General features: G+C 46.2%; 2 protein-coding genes across 3 annotated transcripts in view; both read left to right on the top strand.

Moving 5' to 3' along the window:
- The first annotated feature begins 2498 nt into the window (after window positions 1–2498).
- Window positions 2499–6479, top strand: CLP1 (cleavage factor polyribonucleotide kinase subunit 1). The gene is made up of 3 exons (XM_010334746.3): window positions 2499–2612; window positions 4055–4682; window positions 5377–6479. Exons 2-3 carry the CDS (start codon window positions 4077–4079, stop codon window positions 6046–6048), a joined length of 1278 nt encoding a protein of 425 aa, XP_010333048.1. The 5' UTR covers window positions 2499–2612; window positions 4055–4076; the 3' UTR covers window positions 6049–6479.
- Window positions 6480–12111: 5632 nt separating this feature from the next.
- Window positions 12112–26635, top strand: part of ZDHHC5 (zDHHC palmitoyltransferase 5) — a 35344-nt gene continuing 20820 nt past the window's right edge. Inside the window, exons 1-3 of one of the 2 annotated variants that reach the window (XM_074401487.1) lie at window positions 12112–12460; window positions 15308–15425; window positions 17860–19038. In XM_074401487.1, coding sequence (XP_074257588.1) covers window positions 18935–19038 — 104 coding nt within the window. In that variant the 5' untranslated portion in view covers window positions 12112–12460; window positions 15308–15425; window positions 17860–18934. The remainder of the gene's footprint in view (window positions 12461–15307; window positions 15426–17859; window positions 19039–26635) is intronic. The other variant, XM_003920134.4, reaches the window with a different exon arrangement.

Below are 26635 nucleotides of genomic sequence, written 5' to 3' on the forward strand. Positions count from 1 at the left end.
TCAGGAGGCTGAGGCAGGAGAATTGCCTGAACCCAGGAGGTGGAGGTTGTGGTGAGCCGAGATCGTGCCATTGCACTCCAGCCTGGGTAGCAAGAGCGAAACTCTATCTAAAAAAAAAAAAAAAAAAAAAAAAGTGAAAAAAAGAGCTGGATGCGGAGGCTCACGCCTGTAATCCCAGCACTTTGGGATGCCAAGGTGGGTGGATCACTTGAGGTCAGGAGTTTGAGGTCAGCCTGGCCAATATGGTGAAACCTCGTCTCTACTAAAAATACAAAAATTAGCCAGGCATGGTGATGCACACCTATCATCCCGCTACTCGGGAGGCGGAGGCAGGAGAATCGCTTGAACCCTGGAGGCGGAATTGCAGTGAGCCGAGATGGTGCCACAGCACTCTAGGCTGGGCAACAGAGCAAAACTCCATCTCAAACAACAACAACAACAACAACAACAAAACCTAATGCATACATGTTGAACGAATGAAATAATTAAAGCAAACCATCAAAGAAAACTCAGAAGTGACGTGAGGATAGCACTGCTTGGGGAGTGCCGCTAAGTAGGGCCAGCAGAAGAAAATCTTCCTGGCGAACCAGAAAAATCTTCCCAGTCTCCTCAATATCAATTAACTACATGAGACGGACTGAAAAAAGTACTCACCTGTAAAGTGGAGATGACAATTGCAGTACCTACTGCATAGGATTCTGGTGATGATTAAATGAATTTACACCCGAAAAAGGTCTAACAATAATAAATGTGTGTGTGTGTTTTTGTGAGACAGAGTCTCACTCTAGGATTACAGGTGTGAGCCACCATGCCCAGCCTAAATGTTTACTATTCTTTTCCTTTTTTTTTTTTTTTTTTGTTTGCTATTATTATAACTGGACTCAGACTCAGAAACTCTGGGTTTGAGTCCTAGCTCTACTAATGACTGAATGTTTGGCCAATCCCTGCACCTATCTTAGTCTCCTCCCCCGTCTGAAATTGTATACAAGAAAGCTGACTTTACAGGGTGGCTGTGAAAGAAGATACCTGAAAGGGTTTGAAAACCCTTAAGTATTGCACCAATGAATGGTATTATAGCCCCTTCCCCCTAGCCTATAAAAAATAACGTAAAAGGCCGGGCTCGGTGGCTCAAGCCTGTAATCCCATCACTTTGGGAGGCCGAGACGGGTGGATCACGAGGTCAAGAGATCGAGACCATCCTGGTCAACATGGTGAAACCCCGTCTCTACTAAAAATACAAAAAAAAATTAGCTGGGCATGGTGGCACATGCCTGTAATCCCAGCTACTCAGGAGGCTGAGGCAGGAGAATTGCCTGAACCCAGGAGGTGGAGGTTGCAGTGAGCCGAGATCGCACCATTGCACTCCAGCCTGGGTAACAAGAGCGAAACTCCGTCTCAAAAAATAATAATAATAATAATATAATAAAATAAAATAAAATAAAAATAACGTAAAAGCCAAGATCGCATTTTTTTCTGTATTACAGGCATTATAGTTGGTACTTTACAGGCACAATCCTGCAATGGTCAAAACAACTTTAAGAGGTTGGGCACTGTTGTTATCCCCACTTTGCAGACAAAAAACGATGTCAGGCTTGAGCCCAGGAGGTCGAGGCTGCAGTGAGCCATGTTCGTCGCACTGTACTCCAGCCTGGGCGAGAGAGCGAGGCCCTGTCTCTAAAACAAAAAGAAAACAACGATCTCAGTGAGATGAAGCCTGTAATTTGCTCAAAGTCACACAGTGATGTAAGCAGTATAGAAAATAATACAAGATTCCAAAGCCTAGTTTAGTAAAAAGAGGATTATAGACGTGGTGGAACCTGTTGGCTGCGGAGTAAATGACTGACCTTCTGTAACCGTCAGGGATTTATGGAGGCAAATGAGTCTCCAACGAAAATCCTCGTTTTGTGGGAGAGAGATTGTTGGGTAATGACTGACTTGCAGCTGGAAGAAATCATCGGATTCTTATTTATTAAAGAAAAAAATGTTTAAATGCCTTCCATGTGACAAGCGCTGTGTCAGGTGGGAAATGCCAGCCCCGTGCAGCCTCTGTCCGGCTGTTTTCCTCCGCTTTCCCCACCCCTAGGTTTCCCCGTGCCCAAACAAGACTTTGTGCTTCGTGGCTTGTCCAGGCAAGCAGGCCTTCGCGGGACCCAGATGGTGAGTGCCCCTCTCTTCCGGGCCGCCCTTCCCTGTCCTGGGCTGCAGGGGAGCAGGAACTCTGGGGCGAGATCCCGCCGCTTGACGCTCACTGCCGAAGCCGGCTCCCCGGCTCTGTCTCCGCCCAACGCGGGGGCGCAACCGTCACGCCCCCTCACCCCTCCCGCCGGCTTCACGAACAAAGTCGGCCGCCGCCCCTCCCACCTTTGGCGTCACATTCAAAACAATCCTTTGACTGCAACTCCCGGAAGGCCGAGCGGCCGAGAGAGCGCCCCCGCGCTCCCGGTTGTTCCGGAAAACTACACGTCCCAAGGGGCAGCGCGCTATCGCGTGTCGTTTCACAGCGCGAGTGCGGAACTGCGTTTGTTTCCGGCGTGGGTACGGAGAAGAACCGCTTGTAGTTTGGTTTAAGTTCTGCACGGCAGGACGTTCTGGGTTTGCCTGTTGGGCTCCTGGTGAGTTAAAAAAGGGCAGGAACGCAACTGTCGCCTTCTTGGGGTCTAAGGAGGTTTTGGTGTCTGGGGAGGTTGGGACAAATGCTGAACCTAGAGCTGCGGTCCAGAATCAGAAATAATTCGTATCATTTCCTTGGCGTTTTCTAGTTTACGAAGTGCTTTTTTTTTCCTCCCACAATTCCTATAAACCCCAATAACCCTGTACTTGAGGAAGTGTAAGTGCTTCCAGTCTATAGCTTCAGAGGTTCAGAGAAGTTAAGTGATTCTCTAAAGATATACCACTAGTAGTTGCAGAGTCGAGGCTTATGCTGTTTTCTGCGTTCAAACCTGATGTCCTCTGCTTTGCATCCGTATTGCAGACACCCTTTCCTGTTGACTAAGATGGCTGGAGTGTGGACATCTGTTACATTTTCAAGTCAGGAGTTTACCAATAGAGTGATGGAGGGGGTAAAGTCTTACATTCTGGGGTGGGGCTGGGGGAAAACACAATATATAGTGAGACAGATGGTGATAAGAAATATGGAGAGAATTAAAGCAAGGTAAGGGGAAATATTCATTGCATGGTTTCGTTTTTTTGGTTTGTTTCCCTTTTTTTTTTTTTTTTTTTTTTATTATTTTGAGACAGAGTCCCGCTCTGTTGCCCAGGCGGGAGTGCAGTGGTGGGATACCGGGTGACTACAACCCTGTAACCTCCGCCTCCTGGGTTCAAGCGATTCTCCTGCCTCAGCCTCCCAAGTAGCCGGGACTACAGGTGCTTGCCACCATGCCTGGCTAACTTTTCTATTATTTAGTAAAAACGAGATTTCACCATGTTGGCCAAGCTCCTGGTCTCGAACTCCTGACCTCAGGTGATCCACCCGCTTTGGCCTCCCAAAGTGCTGGGATTACAGGTGTGAGCCACCAGGCCTGGCCATTTTTTGCCTTTTTTGTAGAGACGGGGTTTCACCATATTGCCCAGGCTGGTCTTGTACTGCTGATCTCAAGGAATCCACCCAACTCAGCCTCCCAAAGTGCTAGGATTACAGGCCTGAGACACTGTGCCCTGCCCATTGCATGATTTATTTATTTATTTATTTATTTTTGAGAGAGAGTCTTGCTCTGTTGCCCAGGCTGCAGTGCAGTGGCACAGTCTCGGCTCACTGCAACCTTTGCCTCCTGGGTTCAAGTGATTCTTCTGCCTTGGCTTCCTAAAGAGCTGGGATTACAGGCACCCACCACCATGCCTGGCTAATTAAGAATTTTTTTTTTTTAATTTTTAGTAGAGATGGGGTTTCACCATGTTGGCCAGGCTAGTCTGGAACTCCCGACCTTAAGTGATCCAGCCACCTTGGCTTCCCAAAGTGCTGTGAATACAGGTGTGAGCCACTACACCTGGCCACATTGGATGATTTTTAACAGAGGACTCACTTATAATTAGGTCTGATACTTAATTTGTGTTCTAGGTGCAGCAGCTACACGGAAGAGATGGGGGAAGAGGCTAATGATGATAAGAAGCCAACCACTAAATTCGAACTAGAGCGAGAAACAGAACTTCGCTTTGAGGTGGAGGCATCTCAGTCAGTTCAGTTGGAGTTGTTGACTGGCATGGCAGAGATCTTTGGCACAGAGCTGACCCGAAACAAGAAATTCACCTTTGATGCTGGCGCCAAGGTGGCTGTTTTCACTTGGCATGGCTGTTCTGTGCAACTGAGCGGCCGCACTGAGGTGGCTTATGTCTCCAAAGACACTCCTATGCTGCTTTACCTTAACACTCACACAGCCTTGGAACAGATGCGGAGGCAAGCAGAAAAGGAAGAAGAGAGAGGCCCCCGAGTGATGGTAGTGGGCCCCACTGATGTGGGCAAGTCTACAGTGTGTCGCCTTCTGCTCAACTATGCAGTGCGTTTGGGCCGCCGTCCCACTTACGTGGAGCTGGATGTGGGCCAGGGTTCCGTGTCCATCCCTGGTACCATGGGGGCCCTCTACATTGAGCGGCCTGCAGATGTGGAAGAGGGTTTCTCTATACAGGCTCCTCTCGTGTATCATTTTGGTTCCACCACTCCTGGCACCAACATCAAGCTTTATAATAAGGTCAGAGCCAGAGAAAGATTGGGTGGAGGGAAGGGTTGCTGTCAGTGTAGGAAACTGTGGGGAAGCTTACTAGTTAAAGCTGCATTTTCTCAGCTGTTGTTTCTGCTGCATTATTTCAGAAAAGGCAGTTCCAAATATAAGTCAGTCTCAGATTGTTAAACATTTCTGTGGATCTATTCTTTGTAATTTGTTAGATTTCCACCTAGGGTGTAAAACAGGAAGCAGAAGTAGCAACATAAAAATTAAATCCATATTATGGGGTCAAAACTACAAACATTGAAAATGTCATTTTTTAAGCTGGGTGCAGTGACTCATGCCTGTAATCCCAGCACTTTGGGAGGCCGAGCCTAGTGGATTACCTGAGGTCAGGAGTTCGAGATCAGCCTGGCCAACATGTGGAACCCTCATCTCTACTAAAAATACAAAAATAGCTGGGTGTGGTGGCAGGCGCCTGTAATCCCGGCTACTCAGGAGGCTAAGGTAGGAGAATCATTTGAACCCAGGAGGCGGAGTTTGCGTGAGCTGAGATTGTGCCACTGCACTCCAGCCTGGGCGACAGAGTGAGACTTCTCAAAAAAAAAAAAAAAAAGAAAAAAGTCATTTTTCTTAAATCTAATAGCACTTATTCTAAAGAGGAACAAAGTAGCCATGGGTTTGGGTGGTTTTGTTCTTACCTGGATCTTCTCTTTTGCAGATTACATCTCGTTTAGCAGATGTGTTCAACCAAAGGTGTGAAGTGAACAGAAGGGCATCTGTGAGTGGCTGTGTCATTAACACCTGTGGCTGGGTCAAGGGCTCTGGTTACCAGGCTCTGGTGCATGCAGCCTCAGCTTTTGAGGTGGATGTCGTTGTGGTTCTGGATCAAGAACGACTGTACAATGAACTGAAACGGGACCTCCCCCACTTTGTACGCACTGTGCTGCTCCCTAAATCTGGGGGTGTGGTGGAGCGCTCCAAGGACTTCCGGCGGGAATGCAGAGATGAGCGTATCCGTGAGTATTTTTATGGATTCCGAGGCTGTTTCTATCCCCATGCCTTCAATGTGAAATTTTCAGATGTGAAAATCTACAAAGTTGGGGCACCCACCATCCCAGACTCCTGTTTACCTTTGGGCATGTCTCAGGAGGATAATCAGCTCAAGCTAGTACCTGTCACTCCTGGCCGAGATATGGTGCACCACCTACTGAGTGTCAGCACTGCCGAGGGGACGGAGGAGAACCTGTCCGAGACAAGTGTAGCTGGCTTCATTGTGGTAACCAGTGTGGACCTGGAGCATCAGGTGTTTACTGTTCTGTCTCCAGCCCCCCGCCCACTGCCTAAGAACTTCCTTCTCATCATGGACATCCGCTTCATGGATCTGAAGTAGAGATCCACAGGAAGCCTTGCTGCCTGGGACTTAGAGATATGGCCATCCTAAAGGCAGATGAGCTGAGAGACTCCTGGGGCCACCTGACCAGTAAACTGTGGACTAGTAGAAAGTATATATTCTACCTCTAAAAACAGGTAGTGGTAAACTGACTCTTCTAATCTTGAACCAAAAGGAAAACCGTGAGACTGTAATTGGTTTCTTAGATCACCTCAGATACCACTTTGAATTCTTCAAGACCCTGGAGAATTACATTTCTTTACTGTGTTACTATGTGGTTTTTAAACATCACTGCTTTCTACTCCACATATGGTACTTACTCATTTATATAAAATGAAAGTGTGAATTAGAGGGACTCTTTCCGATAAAGTTCAAACTTAGAAAAATTAATAAATATTTTTGCCATATCATAGAAGTTGGTGTAATTAATTTTTTCCCCCTAAGCACTATAGAAACATTGTTGAAATGATTTATTGCTAAAATGCTTAGAGGAGGGCAAAACCAAGAAACCTACCTGTGAGCCAAGTGAGTTCTTATGATAGTTGCCCTTGCCTTGGCACTTAGGTACATGGTAAATCTGCTGTCAGTGCTGGATTTACCGTGGGGAGTTAGAGGCTGTTGATAATCTTGGAATAAGATTTCATATCTAATTATTTTCCAGAAATAGCTCATTTTCTCTCCAGTACAGCTATCCTTCTTGTCTATTTGATTAAAACTAGGCCCTAAGTCAAAGTGTAACTTGAGCTTTCAGGTGGTACGAAGCTGGGAAAGCCCATTCTTTTTGATCTCTTGCAAATAATTGTTTGGTGTCCCTGGTTCAGACTTGGATTACTTAGTAAGTATCTGATGCTATCCATCCATTCCTTCTTTCCATAAATATTTGCTGAGCACCTACTGTTTGTCAGGAAAAAAGTTTTATGGAGCTTACATTATAGAATTAAAAAGGCAAGTGCTCTACAGAGGCTTCAATTTGGGGGATATGAGACAGAGTGAATGGAGGCTACTTTAGATTGAGTGGTTAGGAAATGCCCTTCCTGAGCACACATTTTGGGCTAAGACTTGAATGGCTGTGTGAAGTCTGGGGCAAAACCTTCCTGGTGAAAAAAACCCTGCAAAACCCTAATAAAGGAACAAGCTTGATGAGTTTGGTGAAGAGAAAATCCAATGTGGTTGAAGCATAGTGAACTAAGGGAGACTGTAAAACAGGCTGGAGCGGGCAGCAAGGACCAGATAATGTAGGGCTTTTGTAAATCAGGGTGAAGAATGGAATTTTTGGCCCAGGCGCAGTGCGTGGTGACCACACCTGTAACCCCAGCCACTCAGGAGGCCAAGAGTCGCTTGACCCTGAGAGATGGAGATTGCAGTAAGCTGAGATTGCATCACTGCACTCCATCCTGGGTGACAGAACGACACTGTGTCTCAAAAAGGATTTTGTTTTTTCTTTTTTAAGAGATGGGGGTCTCAGCCAGGTGTGGTGGCTCATGTCTGTGATCCCAGCATTTTGGGAGGCTTAGATGGGTGGATCACTTGAGATCAGGAGTTCAAGACCAGCCTGATGAACACGGTGAAACCCCATCTCTACTAAAAATACAAAAATTAGCTGGGTGTGGTGGCATGCACCTGTGGTCCCAGCTACTCAGGAGGCTGAGGTACGAGAATTGTTTGAACCTGGGAGGTGGAGGTTGCAATGAGCTGCGATCGCACCACTGCATAGCCAGCCTGGGCGACAAAGCAAGCCTCCATCTCAAAAAAAAAAAAAAAAAAAAGTCGAGTGGGGTGGTTCATGCTTATAATCCCAGCACTTTTGGAGGCTGAGAGGGGCAGATCACTTGAGGTCAGGAGTTCAAGACCAGCATGGCCAACGTGGTAAAACCCCATCTCTGCTAAAAATACAAAAATTAGCCAGGCGTGGTGGCTGGAACCTTTAATCCCAGCTACTCCAGAGGCTGAGGCAGAAGAATTGCTTGAACCCAGGAGGCAGAGGTTGCAGTGATCCTAGGTTGTGCCACTGCACTCCAGCCTGGGTGACAAGAATGAACCCCTGTCTCAACAAAAACAAGCATACATAACAAGGTTGTTGGTTTGTTTGTTGCTGAAAGGCAGGACATTCCTCTCTGATTGCTTCTAAACAAACCCCAGCCAGCATTTTGTTCTTGTTTGCATGTTTACTAGTGAGTTGAACTAAAAATGACACAGTGGTTTGCCATCTATAGGTGTGAGAAAATGCAAGTGAAGACAATTTGAAGAAGTGTAGATAAGCTACACTAGAAGAACTATAAAGGGCCAGGTGCAGTGGCTCATGCCTGTAATCCTAGCACTTTGGAAGACTGAGGTAAGAGGATTGCTTTAACCTAGCAGTTCGAAACCAGCCTGGGCAATATATAGTGAGACCTCATCTAAACAAAAATTTTTAAAAATTAGCAAACCATGGTGGCACACACCTGTAGTCCTAGCTACTCACAAAGCTGAGGTCGAGGCCATTCTTTTTTCTGGAAAGTAACTCTGGCTATTACATAATGGCCAGAGGATTGCTTGAGAATGGAAGTGGGAGGTTGCAGTCAGCTGAGATAGCTCCACTGCACTCCAGCCTGGATGACAGAGCCAGACTCTGTCTCAAAAAAGAAAAACAAGCCAGGCGCGGTGGCTCACGCCTGTAATCCCAGCACTTTGGGAGGTTGAGGCGGGTGGATTGCGAGGTGAAGAGATCGAGACCATCCTGGTCAACATGGTGAAACCCCGTCTCTACTAAAAATACAAAAAATTAGCTGGGCATGGTGGCGTGTGCCTGTAATCCCAGCTACTGAGGAGGCCGAGGCAGGAGAATTGCCTGAACCCAGGAGGCGGAGGTTGCAGTGAGCTGAGATCGCGCCATTGCACTCGAGCCTGGGTAACAAGAGCGAAACTCCTCCTCAAAAAAAAAAAAGAAAAAAGAAAAACAAAACAGGCCAGGTGTGGTGGCTCATGCCAGTAATTCCAGCACTTCAGGAGACCAAAGCAGGTGGATCACCTGAGCTCAGGAGTTCGAGACCAGCCTGGCCAACATGACGAAACCCTGTCTCTACTAAAAATAAAAAAATTAGCTGTGTGTGGTGATGCATGCCTATAATCCCAGCTACTCAGGAGGCTGAGGAAGGAGAGTCACTTGAGCCCAGGTTGCAGTGAGCCAAGATCACACCACTGCACTCCAGCCTGGATGACACAGGGAGACTCTGTCACCAAAACAAAAAGCCACCAACAAAAACAAAACAAAAAACCTCTAAGGTATTAATCGATAAACATATTAAAGTAATTCGAACTTTGGGTTGTCTGGATATCTCGCTGTTTTAGCCTAGATTTTACTCTGGATACTTTTCAGAAGTAGCTGGCACTTTAAACCTTATGTTCTATTAAATGTTCTTTCCAAGAAATACTTTGAGTGATCCCAAGGAAAACTGGACCAGTGGAATCTTTCTCTCTCAACTTTGGGATAGTGATTATACCTCTATTAGTGTTTGTCCACCTAAGAAAGAGCTTGGCAATCAGGCTAGTATCCCAGGAGAGGATAGTCTGCTTGGTTGGATGGTGGAAGACTGATTTTTTTTTCCCCCATTTAGCACTGTTTAGCTAAGAGACACCACTGTTTACAAGTTATTAGACAGCTGAAAGGAAAATAAAAATGCCTAATTTGTGAAGTGGAGGAAATCAGGAAGTCCTAAAATCAAAGAAAAATATGCAACAGAAAAATGAAATCTGACTTCATCTTAAAGAAACATGATTTACAGACAGAAAATACCAGTATCAGGATGGGCACCGTGGCTCATGCCTGTAATCCCAGCACTTCGGGAGGTTGAGGCAGGAGGATCATTTGAGGTTAGGAGTTCCAGACCACTCTGGCCAACATGGCGAAACCCCATCTCTACTAAAAATACAAAAATTAGCCAGATGCAATGGTGCATGCCTGTGATCTCAACTACGTGGGAGGCTGAGGCGTGAGAATCGCTTGAACCTGTGAGAAGGAGGTTGCCTGAGCTGATATCCGGCTGCTGTACTCCAGCATGGGTAACAGAGCAAGACTCCCTCTCAAAAAATAAAATCCCAATATTGTATCATCAACAATGCCTTGGATTTGCCTTTCTTATGGTCTAAAGAGGTGTTCTTTTTTTGACGGAGTCTTTTTCTGTTGCCCAGGCCAGAGTGCAGTGGCACAATTTCGGATCACTGCAACCTCTGCCTCCTGGGTTCAAGCAATTCTCCCACCTCAGCCTCCCAAGTAGCTACAATTACAGGCGCCCGCCATCACGCCCTGCTAATTTTTGTATTTTTAGTAGACATGGGTTTTCACCATGTTGGCCAAGCTGGTCTCGAACTCCCAACCTCGTGATCTGCTCGCCTTGGTCTCCCAAAGTGCTAAGATTACAGGCGTGAGCCACCGCACCCGGCCAAATCTAAAGAGTTTTAAAAATACAAAGTTGTGCCGGGTGTGGTGGCGCCTGGCTGTAGTCCGAGTTACTTGGGAGGCTGAGGTAGGAGGATCGCTTGAGCCCAAGAGTTTTGGGTTTGTAGTGTGCTATGCCGATTGGGTGTCTGCATTAAGTTTGGCATCAATATGGTGACCTCCCGGGAGCGAGGGACCACCAGGTTGCCTAAGGAGGTTAGAATCAGAGCAGGTCAAAACTCCCCTTCTGATCAGTAGTGGGCCTGTGCCTGTGAATAGCCACTGCACTCCAGCCTGGGCAACATAGCGAGATCCCGTCTCTTAAAAAAAAAAAAAATACAAAGTCGTTAGAAAGAACTCTCAAGAGTGTTGCAATAAATGCTGGATTGATGCCGCTAACAAGAATTAACTAGGACTGATAATATATGCTGTGTCAAAGAAGGAACTAGACTAGACTCCAGAAAACAGGCGAAGGTAGTTCTTTACCTTGCTGTCTAATGCTAAAGTGCCAGAACCACAGTAAAGCCGGCAACATTTGAGACCAAACCCGAGGACAAGCCTCAGGATTTTAGAGGTGAAAGGCTTCAGCTTCAGGGAAGTGGCTCCCGAGACACCTTTTTGAGGGGCCATTATGTAATAGCCAGAGTTACTTTCCAAAAAAGAAATGGCCTCGAGCTGAATGGGGAGAGAACACGTGGCATTGCTATTGCGTTCACAGCTGTCTTGGGCTAAGTAGGGCAAAGTGTAGCACAGTGACCTATGCAGAGTTAGCTCGCTGGGGACAGGAGCTATTCTAGAGAACCTTTTACTTTTAACTTTGTACTCTCGGATTGGGTGAAGTGAGGGATACGGGCGCCCATCCCAGGTATGGGAGTGGGAAACTAAAGGAATGAAGGGAATCCACTTCCCAGCTCTTCCCAGCTCGCACTCCGGGGGTGGAGGGGTCGCCACCGCCTCAGGTCGCGCGTTCCTAAGGCTTCCCTCTCACGGTCAGGGCTACGGCTCTTCTTCCTGTCCCTCCCCGGCACTTGGCAGGAGCCTCGCCCCACACTGGCTCTTCAAGTCCAGGCGTCTCCTTCCGTGGGAGCCACAGCCCAGACCATTCCATCACCCAGTATTCTGCCGGGACCAGCGACCTCGCCAGACTGAACATTTCTCCAGCGAAATTGTTTAAATAAAGTTTTCGCCATTTAAAAAAAAACAAAAAAAAAGGAGGTGGGAAAGGAGGACTAGTCACCAAACGGTTGGCCAATCCGCGAAGGGGCTGAAGCAGGAAGCGGCGAGATTCGTCGGTAATTGGCTGCGCTGGAAGCCTGTCTGGACTGTACCACCTCATGGCGAAAGGGGTTGCTGAATTCGAGAGGGTACCTGCTTGCTTTTGAGTACTTCCAGTACATACACATAATTCTTTTCTTATTTCCGAGAGTTTTTGCTTGAATCAGAAGGAAAACACCAGGACACAGGAGAAGGGAAGACTCGCCTGGCCATTTCCTCATTCCTGACTCCTGCGCAGTAGGCCAATCCGCCTCTCCTCGTCGTCTCCGCCACCCCACGGCCTTACGTGCGCGCTCTGGTCTTCTCGCGTGCGTACCACGCTGTGTTGGTACAGCCAATCAGACCGCGAGGTCGTCGCGGTCGCGGGGGGTTCGCGCGCACGCCCGAGATCGGCATGGGGGTGGGGGCTATGGGTGAATGGGAGAGTGAGCGGGGGTGGGCGCGGCGGCGCGAGCCGCATGAATGAGAGAAACGTGCACCGCGCGAGACGTCGCGCGAGCCCGGACCAGGGAGCCAATGGGAACGCTGGAAGGGTTCGAGACCCGACACTGAGGGCAACGGCCGCGCTCCGGCTCCAAGACGAGCGTCGCCTGCCGGGGGCGCGCGGCAGCGGAGCGGGCGTGGAGCGTGCGGGGGCCGCGCGCTTCTTCCCAGAGGCCGGACGGCGCTGCCGGGAGGCGGCGGTGAGAACGACGGCTGTGGTGACGGGCACGGAGCTCTGGGGTGAGTGCCGAGGACGCCGGTCCCTGCGGAACCGGAAGTGCTGGACCAGTGAGGTGGGAGGGGAGGGTGACCTCTAGGGAAGGGGGACCGACGACGGGGAGGGGGTTAAGGCCCCGTTTCTCCTCCGGGCCGAGTTTTTCAACTGCGGCGGGATCCGTGGGCCCCGGAAACGGACGACGAGTAGAGGCCGAGTATCCACGACCGCCAGGGTTCGGAATGGGTTGGAGCCGGCCACTCAGCTCCAGACCAAGGTCTTCGGCGACTGGCGCCCAGCCGCCGCCCCTTCCGCCCCCGGCCCTGCGCCCCCCGGTTCTGCGGTCCCTGCAGCCCGCTCCCTCAACCTCGGTGGGCCTGGCCGCCGTGGATTCCTTCTTCTCGGTTTCAGCGGTCGTCAGCCCTGCCCCAGCGGGAGATCTCCTTGCCCCTGCCCGGTGGTGGGGACCGGGTGCTGTTTCCCTTTTGCCGCTCTGCGGTTCGAGTCCCTCGCTCCACTCTGCCGATACTTAACTTTGGCTCAAGCTTCATCCTGTTACCTGTACTCTCCCACCCGTCCGCTTCCTCCTCCTACCGCCACCAGCCGAGTGCTCCATGCTTTTAGTACTTTGTACTTTTTAAAAAAGTGGAGCTCGAATGCGTTTGCCAGTATTTTACCTATGTAAATTTCTTTTGGGGGCAGGGAGGTGGAAAGTGTTTTACCCACTTGGCCGAATGAAACACTGAAATAAGTAAGAAAGTTGCTAAAAGTTGTTAAGGCAGTTGTAGGATCACAAATATGTTATACTCTGGACTATTTTTCTGCCTTGGATTCTTCACTTCCTGGTTAATGCCATCTTGACCAAGTTGATCTTACATTTGCCTATCATCTTTTTATTTCAGTATCCCTCTGTCCTGGATCCAGTATCTGCAGAATGCTCATTATCACCCATTCTATAAACTTAAATAATGTTTACTAAATTATGTTGCCGTGTATTTTGCTACCTTGGTATATAATGATAAACACCCACGTTAAACTTCTTGGCTTTTTCTCCCATACCTTGACGTGTGGATTATTCCATTATTGTGTATATTTAGATTTACTTTATTGTACTATTACACCACTTACTTCAACAAAAAATAGTTGTGTTGTCCTTGGTACTGCTGATGTCCACCTATTTAAGGAGATACCTGTGTTAAACCTTATTAAAGCCTTCAAAACATATATCCTGTATTGTTTGGTTTACATATACATATTTCCATTTGCCTCACTATGGCATACATATTCTTTATTTTTTATTTATTTATTTATTTATTTTTATGAGACCGAGTTTCGCTCTTGTTACCCAGGCTGGAGTGCAATGGCATGATCTTGGCTCACTGCAACCTCCGCCTCCTGTTCAGGCAATTCTCCTGCCTCAGCCTCCTGAGTAGCTGGGATTACAGGCACGCGCCACCATGCCCAGCTAATTTTTTGTATTTTTAGTAGAGACAGGGTTTCACCATGTTGACCAGGATGGTCTCGATCTCTTGACCTTGTGATCCACCCACCTCGGCCTCCCAAAGTGCTGGGATTACAGGCTTGAGCCACCGCACCCGGCCCATATTCTTTATTTTTATTTTACTTTATTTTTATTTTTGAGTTGGAATCTGGCTCTGTTGCCCAGGTTGCTGTGATCTTGGCTCACTGCAACCTCTGCCTCCCGGGTTCAAGCTAGTCTCATGCCTCATCCTGCTGAGTAGCTGGAATTACAGGCGAGTGTGACTGCGTCCTGCTCATTTGTTTGTATTTTTAGTAGAGACAGGGTTTTGCCTTGTTGGCCAGGCTGGTCTCGAACTCCTGACCTCAAATGATCCGCCTGCCTCGGCCTCCCAAAGTTCTGGAATTACAGGCATGAGCCACCACGCCTGGCTGGCATACATATTCTTATATACTTTTGTGACACTAGTGTAGATTCCGACTGTTGACTCTGATGAACCACACTCATCCTTGTGGTTTCATCTTACTATATGTGGCACATCCTTCTGGTTAGAAATTCTTAGGTCTTACGTTGTCCCTCTATTGTGTAGCCCCCAAGCATCTCAGACGGTGATCTCTTGTGTATTCCCAGTTTTGTACTCCCCAAATTGCATAGCCTTTCATGACTCTGCGTTACTATGGCAATATTAGTCTATGTGACATTTTCCTGTGGAAAATATGATCTGAAATAATATATGGTATCTAAATGATATCCTACTATAGATAAAATTTAAGTAGCATAATTTTCCATCTTCTCTAGTCTTTGGAATTTTGAGGGAAAAGTTTGGTTTAATAGTACATATTGGCCAGGAGTCGTGGCTCACACCTATAATCCCAGCACTTTGGGAGGGCAAGGTGGGTGGATCACCAGGAGGTCAGGAGTTAGAGACTAATCTGGTCAACATGGTGAAACCCCATCTCTACTAAAAATACAAAATTAGCTGGGTGTGGTGCTGCACTCCTGTAATCCCAGCTGCTCGGGAGGCTGAGGCAGGAGAATTGCTTGAATCTGGGAGGTGTAGGTTGCAGAGAGCCGAGATCACACCATGCACTTCAGCCTGGGTGACAGAAGGAAACTGTTTCCACACACAGAAAAGGTACATATTGTCTACAAACCAAGAATTTGCTTTTGTTAACAAAATTACTGAGGCCTAAATTCCAAATGTTAGGCTTTGATACCTGTAGGAAACTGACAGTTAAATAATCATTGAATCAGAGACTAGAGAGGATTTATGTTTTCTAGGACCGTAACAATTTCTTAGACTCTCTGGGCGATCACTTTATTCTAATACTGCTGTTTGGCTTTCTGAAACCCTAATTTTATTTATTTATTTATTTATTTTTTTTTGAGACAGAGTCTCACTCTGTTGCCCAGGCTGGAGTTCAGTGATGTGATCTCGGCTCACCACAACCTCCTCCTCCCGGGTTCAAGCAATTCTTCTGCCTCGGCCTCCGGAGTACCTGGGCCTACAGGTGCGCACCATCATGCCTGGCTAATTTTTGTATTTTTAGTAGAGACGGGGTTTCACTGTGTTGGCTAGGCTATTCTCAAAACTCCTGACCTTGTGATCCTCCTGTCTCAGCCTCCCAAAGTGCTGGGATTACAGGCGTGAGCCACCATGCCTGGTCTGAAACCCTAATTTTAAGAAGAGAAATGAATCATAATGGAAGGCATCTTTGCCTTCCATGCCACAGGTAAGAGAGGAAGTGGTAAATTTCATTTATATTTTGTTATCTGAATTTTCTGATTTTTTTTTTTCCCTCCTCTGCCTTTCTGATTTTTTTTGAGACGGAGTCTTGCTCCTGTTGCCTAGCCTGGAGTGCAGTGGCACAATATTGACTCACTGCAACCTCTACCTCCCTGGTTCAAGTGATTCGCCTGCCTTAGCCTCCCAAATAGCTGAGACTTCAGGCGCCTGCCACCACACCTGGCTAATTTTTGTATTTTTAGAGAGAAGGGAATAAAACTACTTTCTTTTAAAATTCTAACTTAAGTAGAATTTTTGGCCTGCAGATTCCAAGTTATCTCTGGACAGGTAGTGGAAGAAAAGGTAGAAAGGGTTCGTGTCAGCTGGGTGTGGTGGCTCACACCTGTAATCCCAGTATTTTGGGAGGCTGAGGCGGGCGGATCACAAGGTCAGAAGATTGAGACTATCCTGGCTAACACAGTGAAACCCTGTCTCTACTAAGAATGCAAAAAATTAGCCGGGCGTGGTGGCGTGTGCCTGTCATCTCAGCTACTCGGGAGGCTGAGGCAGGAGAATCGCTTGAACCTGGGAGTCGGGGGTTGCAGTGAGCCAGATCATGCCACTGCACTCCAGCTTGGGTGACAGAGCAAGACTCCATCTTTTTTTTTTTTTTTTTTTTTTTGAGATGGAGTTTCGCTCTTGTTACCCAGGCTGGAGTGCAATGGTGCGATCTCGGCTCACCGCAACCTCCGCCTCCTGGGTTCAGGCAATTCTCCTGTCTCAGCTTCCTGAGTAGCTGGGATTACAGGCACGCGCCACCATGCCCAGCTAATTTTTTGTATTTTTAGTAGAGACGGGGTTTCACCATGTTGACCAGGTTGGTCTCGATCTCTCGACCTTGTGATCCACCCGCCTCGGCCTCCCAAAGTGCTGGGATTACAGGCTTGAGCCACCGCACCCGGCAAGACTCCATCTTAAAAAAAAAAAAGGGTTTGTGTCACCAAAGGGTCATGTGAACTCTTGGGTTCTGAACCTCAAGTGATTCAGTAGAATGTCCTCAGGCTTTCTGTAGCCTTCAATTTTAAAGAGTGGGATAAGGGACGGTGTCACCAGATAATGTGAGTAAAGTGCTTTGAGATCACCAGATGAAAAGCATCCTATAAAACCCCAAGGTGCTGGTGTTAGTTTGCTGCTGTCATCAACAGAAATAATTGTTACTCTTAGTCATATTGGAGCAGGCGGGGCTCAGTTACCTTAGGCCAGTATAGGAATAATAAACTGCTGAATTGGGAAGAAAGGACCAACCCCATGCTAGGTTCAGTTTCTCATAGAGGGCATCATGCCTTTCTGTGCAAGAACATTTCTTACCCAATGTTCTAATGGGTGATTCCAGAAGACCAAAAATTCAGCTTCTGCCTCTTGTAACTAAAAGTAGCATAGAGGATCAAGAGAGAGAAACATACAGAGAAAAAAAAAAGAGACTTGCTGTCCTAATTTTGAGGTTAATTTTTTTTCTTTTTTCATTGTAGCAATAAACATTCTCTTTGTTCAAAGAGTAATCTTTGTTCTAGGACTGCCCTTCACTGCTGTGCCCTTGTTTGTGATTTTTATATTCTTGGTATTTGTTACTTCCATCTGTGTCAGGTGAGATGGGCCCTTTACAAGAGCTAGTCCTTTGATGACCTTAGGCCAGGTATAGCCATGTTCTCCTTCCAAACTAAACATGGTGAAGGATTTTGAATCAGTTTTCCTCCCATTTCAGAGTCCTTTCCTATCCACATACATGTAAGTGAAAGGGAAAACAGTCTTTCTTTCAGATAGTACCTTTTTTTTTTTTTTGAGACGGAGTTTTGCTCTTGTTACCCAGGCTAGAGTGCAATGGCACGATCTCGGCTCACCGCAACCTCCGCCTCCTGGGTTCAGGCAATTCTCCTGCCTCAGCTTCCTGAGTAGCTGGGATTACAGGCATGCGCCACCATGCCCAGCTAATTTTTGTATTTTTAGTAGAGACGGGGTTTCATCATATTGACCAGGATGGTCTCGATCTCTTGACCTCGTGATCCACCCGCTTCGGCCTCCCAAAGTGCTGGGATTACAGGCTTGAGCCACCGCGCCCGGCTCAGATAGTACTTTTTAACAGCAGCCTGTGGAATTTTAGCCTTGGTGTCTAAGAAGTACCCTGAAAGAATTATCTGATAAAGATACTTGTTTTTCTCCAGGTGAGGCACCATAACCCGGTTGAACTCTGCATCTGGAAAGCTGAAGATTGAAGAAAGATAAGAGACATTGACTAGTCTGGAAACAGGGACATCTTTGGAAACTTCATGTCATCCACAGTAAATTTTTAAAGTGTCATCAAGTGGAATTGATTTCTTCATTTTTATTCTGCTTTATTGGGAAGAACATGGCTTCAAGGATTTTAAGTTTCCCTTTAGTTTTACATGAACTCGGTAGGAAACAGAGCCCTTGAAGGGCTTGGGAATAACAAGAAGAGATTGAAGACAGACAAGCTTTCCCTCTTTTCTCTGTTTTCCTGTCCCTTCAAAGAAAAGGATTTACAACTCAAACTTACAACAGCTGTTGTCCGGCTTTAACCATCAAGAGAGAAATAAATTAAACCACCATTGCCAGACTACATTCCCTGGTGAAGTCAGGGTGTGGGAGTGGTGGCATTGAGAAGACTGCTGAACAGAGACAAAGACTGCAGTAAACACAGCTTCTCTTTAAAGTTGGAAGGGGCCTTAGTTTCCTTCTGGGATTAAATTAGAAACACAAGGCACACCTCTTTTAGGTGCAGCTCACATTTTGGGGAAGTGTAGTCGTGGAGGTACTGTAGTATCTCCTCAGAAGAATTTTTTTTGCCCAAAGTTTGCTGCCATACCCTGATAGTCTCCCCTTCTTTTGAAGACCTGCCTCCATCCATGAGCTATATCTTGATCTGTATGACTGTCCATGTTTTCCGCCTGCAACCATTTGCATGTGTACAGCCTACTGTTGGTCTCCAGTTTTTAAACTGTACAAGTTGTGTTTCTTAATCTCCCCTTCTGCCTTGTCCTGGGGAGGTGGTTATTCATCGTTTGGAGTCACCTTTCCCCCTCCCATGTGCTTTTCTTCATTTGAGATCTTTTGACCTTTGGCTTTGTTTTGGGAGGGGGAAGGGTGATAAGTTTTCTGTTTTCCTGGTTTTCTTCTGTACTTCTCTCTGTTGCTTCCCTCCTCCCATTTTCTTGTCTGTTCTGCCGCTGTGTGGGCCTGGGCTATGCGGCAGGGCAGATTTCCCATCAGAGCTGCAACATGCCCGCAGAGTCTGGAAAGAGATTCAAACCCAGCAAGTATGTCCCGGTCTCTGCAGCCGCCATCTTCCTAGTGGGAGCTACAACACTCTTCTTCGCCTTTACGTGAGTTTTCTCCCAGCAGGGGTGTTTGGGTGGGTGGATACTCCATGGGAAGTGAGGAGGTATGCTTTCTCTTGAGTTTTGCAAAGCCAGGTGACTGAGAGGGCTCAGTGTCTGGTACAGGTAAATCCAAATTCCAGAGATATTTAAGAAAAGTGAGAAAAAGCCTGTCCTTTCAGCCTTGTTGTAAGTTTTACTTCACTGAATCTTCTACCTTCCCTTTCCTCTTTTATTTTGGAATCATAGATGTCTTCGTATTTTTCTACCCAGCTCCATCATTAGATGATCCTAAACTAGGAAGGAAGTGGGAGGAAACCACCAGAGAGGCATGAAGCAGTTTAAGCAGTCAGTTCTATGAGAGAAAGAGAACTAGACTAAAGGCATTTTTACTTTTATTTATTTATTTTTTTGAGACGGAGTCTCTCTCTGTCACTCAGGCTAGAATGCAATGGCACAGTCCCAGCTCACTGCAACCTCTGCCTCCCGAGTTCAAGTGATTCTCTTGCCTCAGCCTCCCAAGTAGCTGGGATTACAAGCGCCCACCACCACGCCTGGCTAAATTTTGTATTTTCAGTAGAGATGGGGTTTCACCGTATTGGCTAGGTAGGTCTCAAACTCCTGACCTCAAGTGATTCCCCTGCCTCAGCCTTCCAAAGTGCTGGAATTACAGGCATAAGCCTCCGTGCCCGCCAACTAAAGGCTTTTTAAATGCTAATGGCTTTTTCCCAGGATGTCTGAAGCTTAGGTTTGAGATTGTGCAAAGTGAGAGTACTGGAAAATACCTGATTTATAGGATATACCAGTGAGGCAGTTTTGGCTTTTAGTGTTACCCAGATGGTTTTCTTTGTAGTCTTAAGAGCAGAAGCCTGGAGAAGTGAAGGCTGCTGAGAAAGGAAAGGTTAAGTTGTATTTGGGAAGAGAGTCCTAAAAGGTCCTTTTATGATAGTTTCTGCTGAGAGAATGACAGTAATCCTCCCATTACTTGGTTCCGTTGAGAAAAGCAGTTGATCTGAAAAAATTTCCCATTTAGGATCTAGGATCATCATCATTCTCACTTTGATCTTCAGACTTTGTTCATTTACTTGTTATTGAAGGAGACTGAGTGATTTACCCTTCCCTTTTTCCTTAGTTTTTTTTTTTTAAGCTCTTGACCATCTGAAATGCATCCTTGCTGTTACTTGTTTATAAATTAACATGTACCAGGCTTCTGAGCCTTATACTGTTGAGTCATTGATTTAGCGCTCTAGTTGCAGCACTTGGAATCATCAGAGCACGTTGGATCTTCTGGGAAGTTACTTTGTCATGGTTCAGGCTCAAACCTAATTGTGAAGTGCTATTCAGAGCAACATGAGGTTGCTGGAAAGAGGAAGAAAGTGAATTGAAGTGGTTGAAAGTAAAAGCACTTGGACTCATTGAAGTAGAGATCATTGGGGTTGAGGCAGTTACACATGGAAGTTAAATCTGAGGTAGGAGGGAAGGAAAAACCCCCATATAGCGCTTTAGAAGCCAAAAGAAATTCTGAAAAATGTGGGTCACATTGTCTAAAGAGTCAGCAAAGTAATACTGATGTATTTCTCTCTAGTTTTTGAACAAAGAGGTAAAGAATCACTATCTAAGGCATGAACACCATCCTACTTCTCACCTCCTTCTCTGAAGTGGAGAAGTCATAGATTTTTTGGCCCCTAGCTCTGAGTCTGAACATACCTGCTGGAGTCCCTCAAGGATCTAGAGACAGTCCTGCTCTTCTCTGACTTAATCTTTTCTTCATAATCTTTTTCTCTTGCTTAAACTCAACATGTTCAGTGTTCTATCCTTCTTCATGCATTTACTACCAGAAAGGGGTGAGTTTTTGGTCTCAAGAGCTTGTGTTGGTTCTTGCAAATATGGCCGGTGAGTAGATTCAAAATTTTAACCAAGGGACATTTATGTTTTAGTATCTTTATAGCAGTTTTTGTTCTGGGTCAAGAGGGGTATGTACAAGACCAGTTTTATATCCTTAGCTCTGCTCAATTAGGGAGGGTCTGTTTTCCTTTAAGAGGCAAAGCCTTTGGAGCAGGAAATAGAGGGGACTAAGATTTCTGTCTTTCAGGCTACCTGTTCTTGAGAAAGGAGAAGCAGAATCCTTGTTTTTAATTTGCTAATCTGGAACCATTGAAGTGTTTGGCTGGTTATACCAGTTTGCCTACAAAGAGTTGTCCTGACATAGGCATTTTCTCAACTGATAGTTGAAGCTGTTTAACCTACTTTCTCATTCCCTGGTGCAGGTAAAGTAGGATCCCTCCTTATTCCATGGTCTCTTAGTCCTAGGAGAAACAATTTTGGTGGACAATATTGACCCTATTTGGAATTATTGCCTATCATCCAAAGTTAGAAGAGCTCTGAATCATAGCTGGAGTTCCCCCTGGTATTAGTTTCCACAGGACCAATTTCTGGGCTCCCTCTTTTCCTCAGTGTCTCCCATGTTCACCTTGTGGGGGCATAAACACCTTGTTTATCTTACTGTAGCACCTAGCTCTGGTAATTCTGAAATTGTCATCTCCTCTTCTCCATCTGACTAGAGTATTTCCTTTATAAGCATACAGCTGGGCTGAGGCACCAGTGTTCTTAAAAACTGTCCTCTCATGTATTCTGCCTCTTTCGAGGTTCAGTTCCTTGGAGAATCCCCTGTTTAAAACATATACAACCTAAAAAAGAGTTTATGGTTTCAAATGGAGAGGCAAGAGGAAAGCTCTCTGAACTAGCACCTATGTGGGGCTGTAAATCTATAACTACTCTATCATCCTCCTATTCTGTTTACTAGACTACAACTAGGTACATTACTAGAAGCCCCAGGTGAGAATTACTTTGGGATCTAGAGGACTGTGAGTAGAAGGGAGAGTCCCTTTCAGGTAACACACATAATTAGTGGAGGCACGTAGGCTTCAACTAATTAGGAACGATTTACATTCCATGTTTCTTTGTTAAGTAGGGAAAGCTATGAGCAGAAATTACCAGTTGGGTTTGCATCAAAGAAATAGTGATGTTGTGCCCCAGAGAACCTTCAACAGAGCAGTTGAGGCCTTTCTCCCAGAACCCTAATCGCTCTCATTCCCTGAATTTGTTCAGCACCGAAACTAAGCAGAAATGATGGGGATCCTATGTTAATTCTTTTTCCTTTTCACTATTTGGGAGGGAGATTGCTGAAATAATCCTCCACCTCCCAGTTAGGGACTAGACTTCATTTAGGATAACTACCTGGATGCTTATCTATCTTAGTTTAATCTCCTTTTTTGACTGTCGGAGTGGCAGTGCTAGGTAAGTGGGATAAGCACTGTTTTGGGGAGGTCAGGAGATTGATTTTGCTAAAGTCTGTTAACCTTTGTGGACCTAAGTCCTTCCTCTCTATAATTAGAAAGTTGACCTAGAGCAGTATGCTTAAGCAACATGACCCTTTTTCAAATGAAATCTTATGTATAAAAAAACATAAAAAGTAGGGCTGCTCTGGTTCAAATGAGGCTGGTATTTAGAGGCCTAGCCCCTTGGTATTGCCTCTTTACCTGTTAGGGTCCCCTGAGACCTAGTGCTCCTGGTAACACCATTTGGAATCACTTTGAATTGTATTTTGCTTAAAGTCCAGTTAAGGTCTTATTTTGTCCCGTTTCTGGAGGGGGCAGGGGCAAGATCGCTGCTTCACGTGACTTTTTTTTTTTTTTTTTTTTTGAGATGAAGTCTTACCCTGTTGCCCAGGCTGGAGTGCAGTGACACAATCTTGGCTCACTGCAACCTCAGCCTCCCAAGTTCTAGTGATTCTTCTGCCCCAGTCTCCCAAGTAGCTGGAATTACAGGTGCCCGCCACTATGCCCAACTAATTTTTCTATTTTAAGCAGAGACAGGGTTTTACCGTAATGACCAGGCTGGTCTCAAACTCCTGGTATCAGGTGATCTGCCCACCTCAGCCTCCCAAAGTGCTGGGATTACAAGAGTGAGCCACCTTGCCCGGCCACTTCACATAGTCTTCTAAGGGAAGAATGAAAGTCAGAGTTGCCTGGAAATCCTTGATGGTCTTTTCATTTCAGGCTCCCATGCATGATACAGCTTGCTGTTTTTTAGTTTCTGCCTCTATCCTCTCCCAACGCTTTTACCCACAGGAAGTTAGGCAAACTCCATGAACTTCTCTATGGTCTTTTTTCCCCCATAACTGCAAAGGTACTAGGACCTGATTTGAGTGGGAGCAGCCTGGTGATTTAGCACATTAATGGAGCAGTGGTTGTTGCTTTTCCTTCCCACATTGTTTTCTTATCCAGGAATAAGACCTGTTTTCTTACCCGGGTCCTACATCTAACATTCAGCTGGTTGAAAGTCTGGGTTACAGAGATACCACAAATCAGGTGTTTTCAGAGAAACTAGGTTACCCACCTGTAAAGGGAGAAATTGTTTTCTCATGGAATCTTGAGGAAAGCATTTCTAAATGAGGATCCCTAGGGGCAGGAAGTGGAACATTCATTTCAGCCTCCTCTCATCAACAAGGAATACTAGTCATATGCTCACACAATATGCTAAGCATGGGTGGAATGCATAGATCTGTTCTTTAGGAGCTTATTGCTTCTGTTGTAAACGTGCTCTTGAATCCCTAGTATTTCAGATAGAGGAAGGTAGAGCTGGAATAATTGATGAGATGATGATGGTGATAGTTAATAATCTTTCCTTTTGTCTTCTGTCCAGTGAATGCTCAGTATCAATCCAGCTAGTTTAAAAAGAATTCTGAGGCTGGGCGCAGTGGCTCACGCCTGTAATCCCAGCACTTTGGGAGGCCGAGGCAGGCGGATCACTTTGAGGTCGGGAGTTTCAGACCAGCCTGACCAACATGGAGAAACCCAATCTCTACTAAAAAATACAAAATTAGCTGGGTGTGGTGGCATATGCCCGTAGTCCCAGCTACTTAGGAGGCTGAGGCAGGCAATTACTTGAACCCAGGAGGTGGAGGTTGTGGTGAGCTGAGATCACACCATTGCACTCTAGCCTGGACAACAAGAGCAAAACTCTGTTTCAAAAAAGAATTCTAGAGGCTAGGAGCAGTGGCTCACACCTGTAATCCCAGTACTTTGGAGGGTAAGGTGGGAGGATCGCTGAACACAGGAGTTCGAGACCAGCCTGGCCAACATAGTGAGACCTGTCTCTACAAAAAAAATAAACAGAATTAGATGGTCATGGTGGTGTGCACCTGTAGTCCTAGCTACTTGGGAGGCTGAGGCTGGAGGGTTGCTTGAGTCTGGGAGGCGATTTCAGTGAGGCAAGGTCACACCATTGGACTCCAGCATGGGTAACAGAGCGAGACCCTGTCTCAAAAAAAGAAAAATTCTTAGTCTTTTGAATGAAGATCTTTCTCCTTCATTCTCATATTTGTATTATGTAGCTGAAGTAACAAGGTTGGAGAGTTTCATGTGGATTACCTAAGGCCTTGCATAGCAAAGTATTTATTGAGGCAGGATTAAAATTCAAAGATTCTTTTTTTTTTTGAGATGGAGTCTTGCTCTGTTGCCTAGGCTGGAGTGCAGTGGTGTAATCTTGGCTGACTGCAACTCCCATGTCCTGGGTTCAAGCGATTCTCCTGCCTCAGCCTCCCCAGTAGCTGAGACTACAGGTGTGTGCCACTACACCCAGCTAATTTTTTGTATTTTTAGCAGAGATAGGGTTTCATAATGTTAGTCAGGATGGTCCCGACGTCCTGACCTCGTGATCTGCCTTCCTCAGCCTCCTGAAGTGCTGGGATTACAGGTGTGAGCCACCATGCCCAGCCTAATCCAAGGATCCTTTACTCCTACTTTGTGCTTCTTTCTGAGAACTTAACCATTTTTTTTTTAAATAGGAATTGTTAGGGAGTGCTAGGCAACAGGGTTGCAGGAGTGTTGATATTGGAACCCATTCTCCCAGTTTTATTTGTTTTTTTATTTTTTATCTAGTTTCTTTTTTTTTTTCTGAGACGAAGTTTCACTTTTACACCCATGCTAGAGTGAGGTGGCGTAATCTCAGCTCACTGCAACCTCCACCCCCTGGGTTCAAGTGATTCTCCTGCCTCAGCCTCCCCAGTAGCTGGGATTACAGGCTTCCACCACCTTGCTCTGCTAATTTTTGTATTTTTAGTAGTGATGGGGTTTTGCCATGTTGGCCAGGCTGGTCTTGAATTCCTGACCTCGGGCGATACACCCACCTTGGGCTCTTAAAGTGCTGGGATTATAGGCGTGAGCCACCGCGCCTGGCCCCATTCTCCCAGTTTTGTTTGGTTTTGAAAACAGGAGTGCTGAATGGGTGGGCAGAAGAACCTGTTCTGCCTGGGATGGGTTAGATCTGGTAGTCCTGCAATGAGTCAGCCAGCCTTCTGGGCTGTGGCCACTCCGTAAGCTTCTGGAGCTTTATGATTATTGCCATAGTCTGAGGACGAGCCCTGACAACTCCTATTCTAAGCTCCGGCCTCATCTGCCATCAAAGGCAACAGATTCAGACAGGCCACTTGGGGTGGTCACCTAGGAATCTGGCAAAGTACCATAGCAACGGAAAGCCTCTCCTTAAATCAAGCAGAATTTGGGATATGTCAAGAACAGGCTCTGTTCACACATGCCTCTCCTTTGTGGGGTGTTCCCTTACAGTGCTAAGATTGGAAGCAATGGTTCTCTGAATCTAGGAGCAAATATTGCCCATAAAGTTGAGTTATTTGCATCATTTCTAGATTGTGGCACTGTGGGGGCAGACTTTATTTTGGCAACAGATACTGGAATTCCATTCCAGGATTACCCACCTTATCTGGAACAGGTTGATATCCAGAAGGTTATAGGGGTAAAGTTTATTATCCAGGGGTAGGTTGGCAGGATCCCCAAGAAACTGAGTTGAGTTGTGTTGCTTAAAAATGAAACTGACTGGGCATGGCGGCTCATGTCTGTAATCTCAGCATTTTGGGAGGCCGAGGTGGGCAAATCGTTCTGAGCTGAGGAGTTGAGACCAGCCCAGGCAACATGGTGAAGCCCCATCTCTACAAAAAATTAGTAGGGCATGGTGGTGCTCGTTTGTAGTCCCAGCTACTCAGGAGGGTAGGGTGGGAGGATCACTTGAGCTCAGGAGTTCGAGCTTGCAGTGAGCTGTGATCTCACCACTGCACTCCAGCTTGGGCAAGAGAGCGAGACCCTGTCTCAAAAAACAAAACTGAAGAAAGAGTGGAGTCAGAAAGATTGACATGGGCCTGCAAGAGGTTTCATGTCTTGTTCTTATTCTCATTATAGTGTTTCCCTCAGGGATGGAAACTAGGGTGAATATTTCTTTCAGAAGCTCAAGAGGCCACAGTGGCCAGTTGTAGGAATGAGACTTTTAAATCATGGACACCTCTCAGTGTTCTAAAGATGTAATTTCTTTTTCCCTTCTAATTTTCTTCCCAGGCTGTAGGAGTCAAGTGAGTCACCCTTTCTCTTCTTCCCCAGGCGGAAATTGAAGTGACAGCTTAGCACTAGGGAGGGGCTCTGACCTGGATGACTGGTTTTCAGTTTCTCTCCCTCCCTCTTAAGGAACATAGGAGGTCAGGTTTTGGGGTGAGGCGGTGCAGAAACTCTCCTTTTTACTTATATTCCTCTCCAGA

The sequence above is a fragment of the Saimiri boliviensis genome, chromosome 6, assembly GCF_048565385.1.
Source record: "Saimiri boliviensis isolate mSaiBol1 chromosome 6, mSaiBol1.pri, whole genome shotgun sequence".
In the NCBI taxonomy this organism is placed as follows: Eukaryota; Metazoa; Chordata; class Mammalia; order Primates; family Cebidae; genus Saimiri; species Saimiri boliviensis.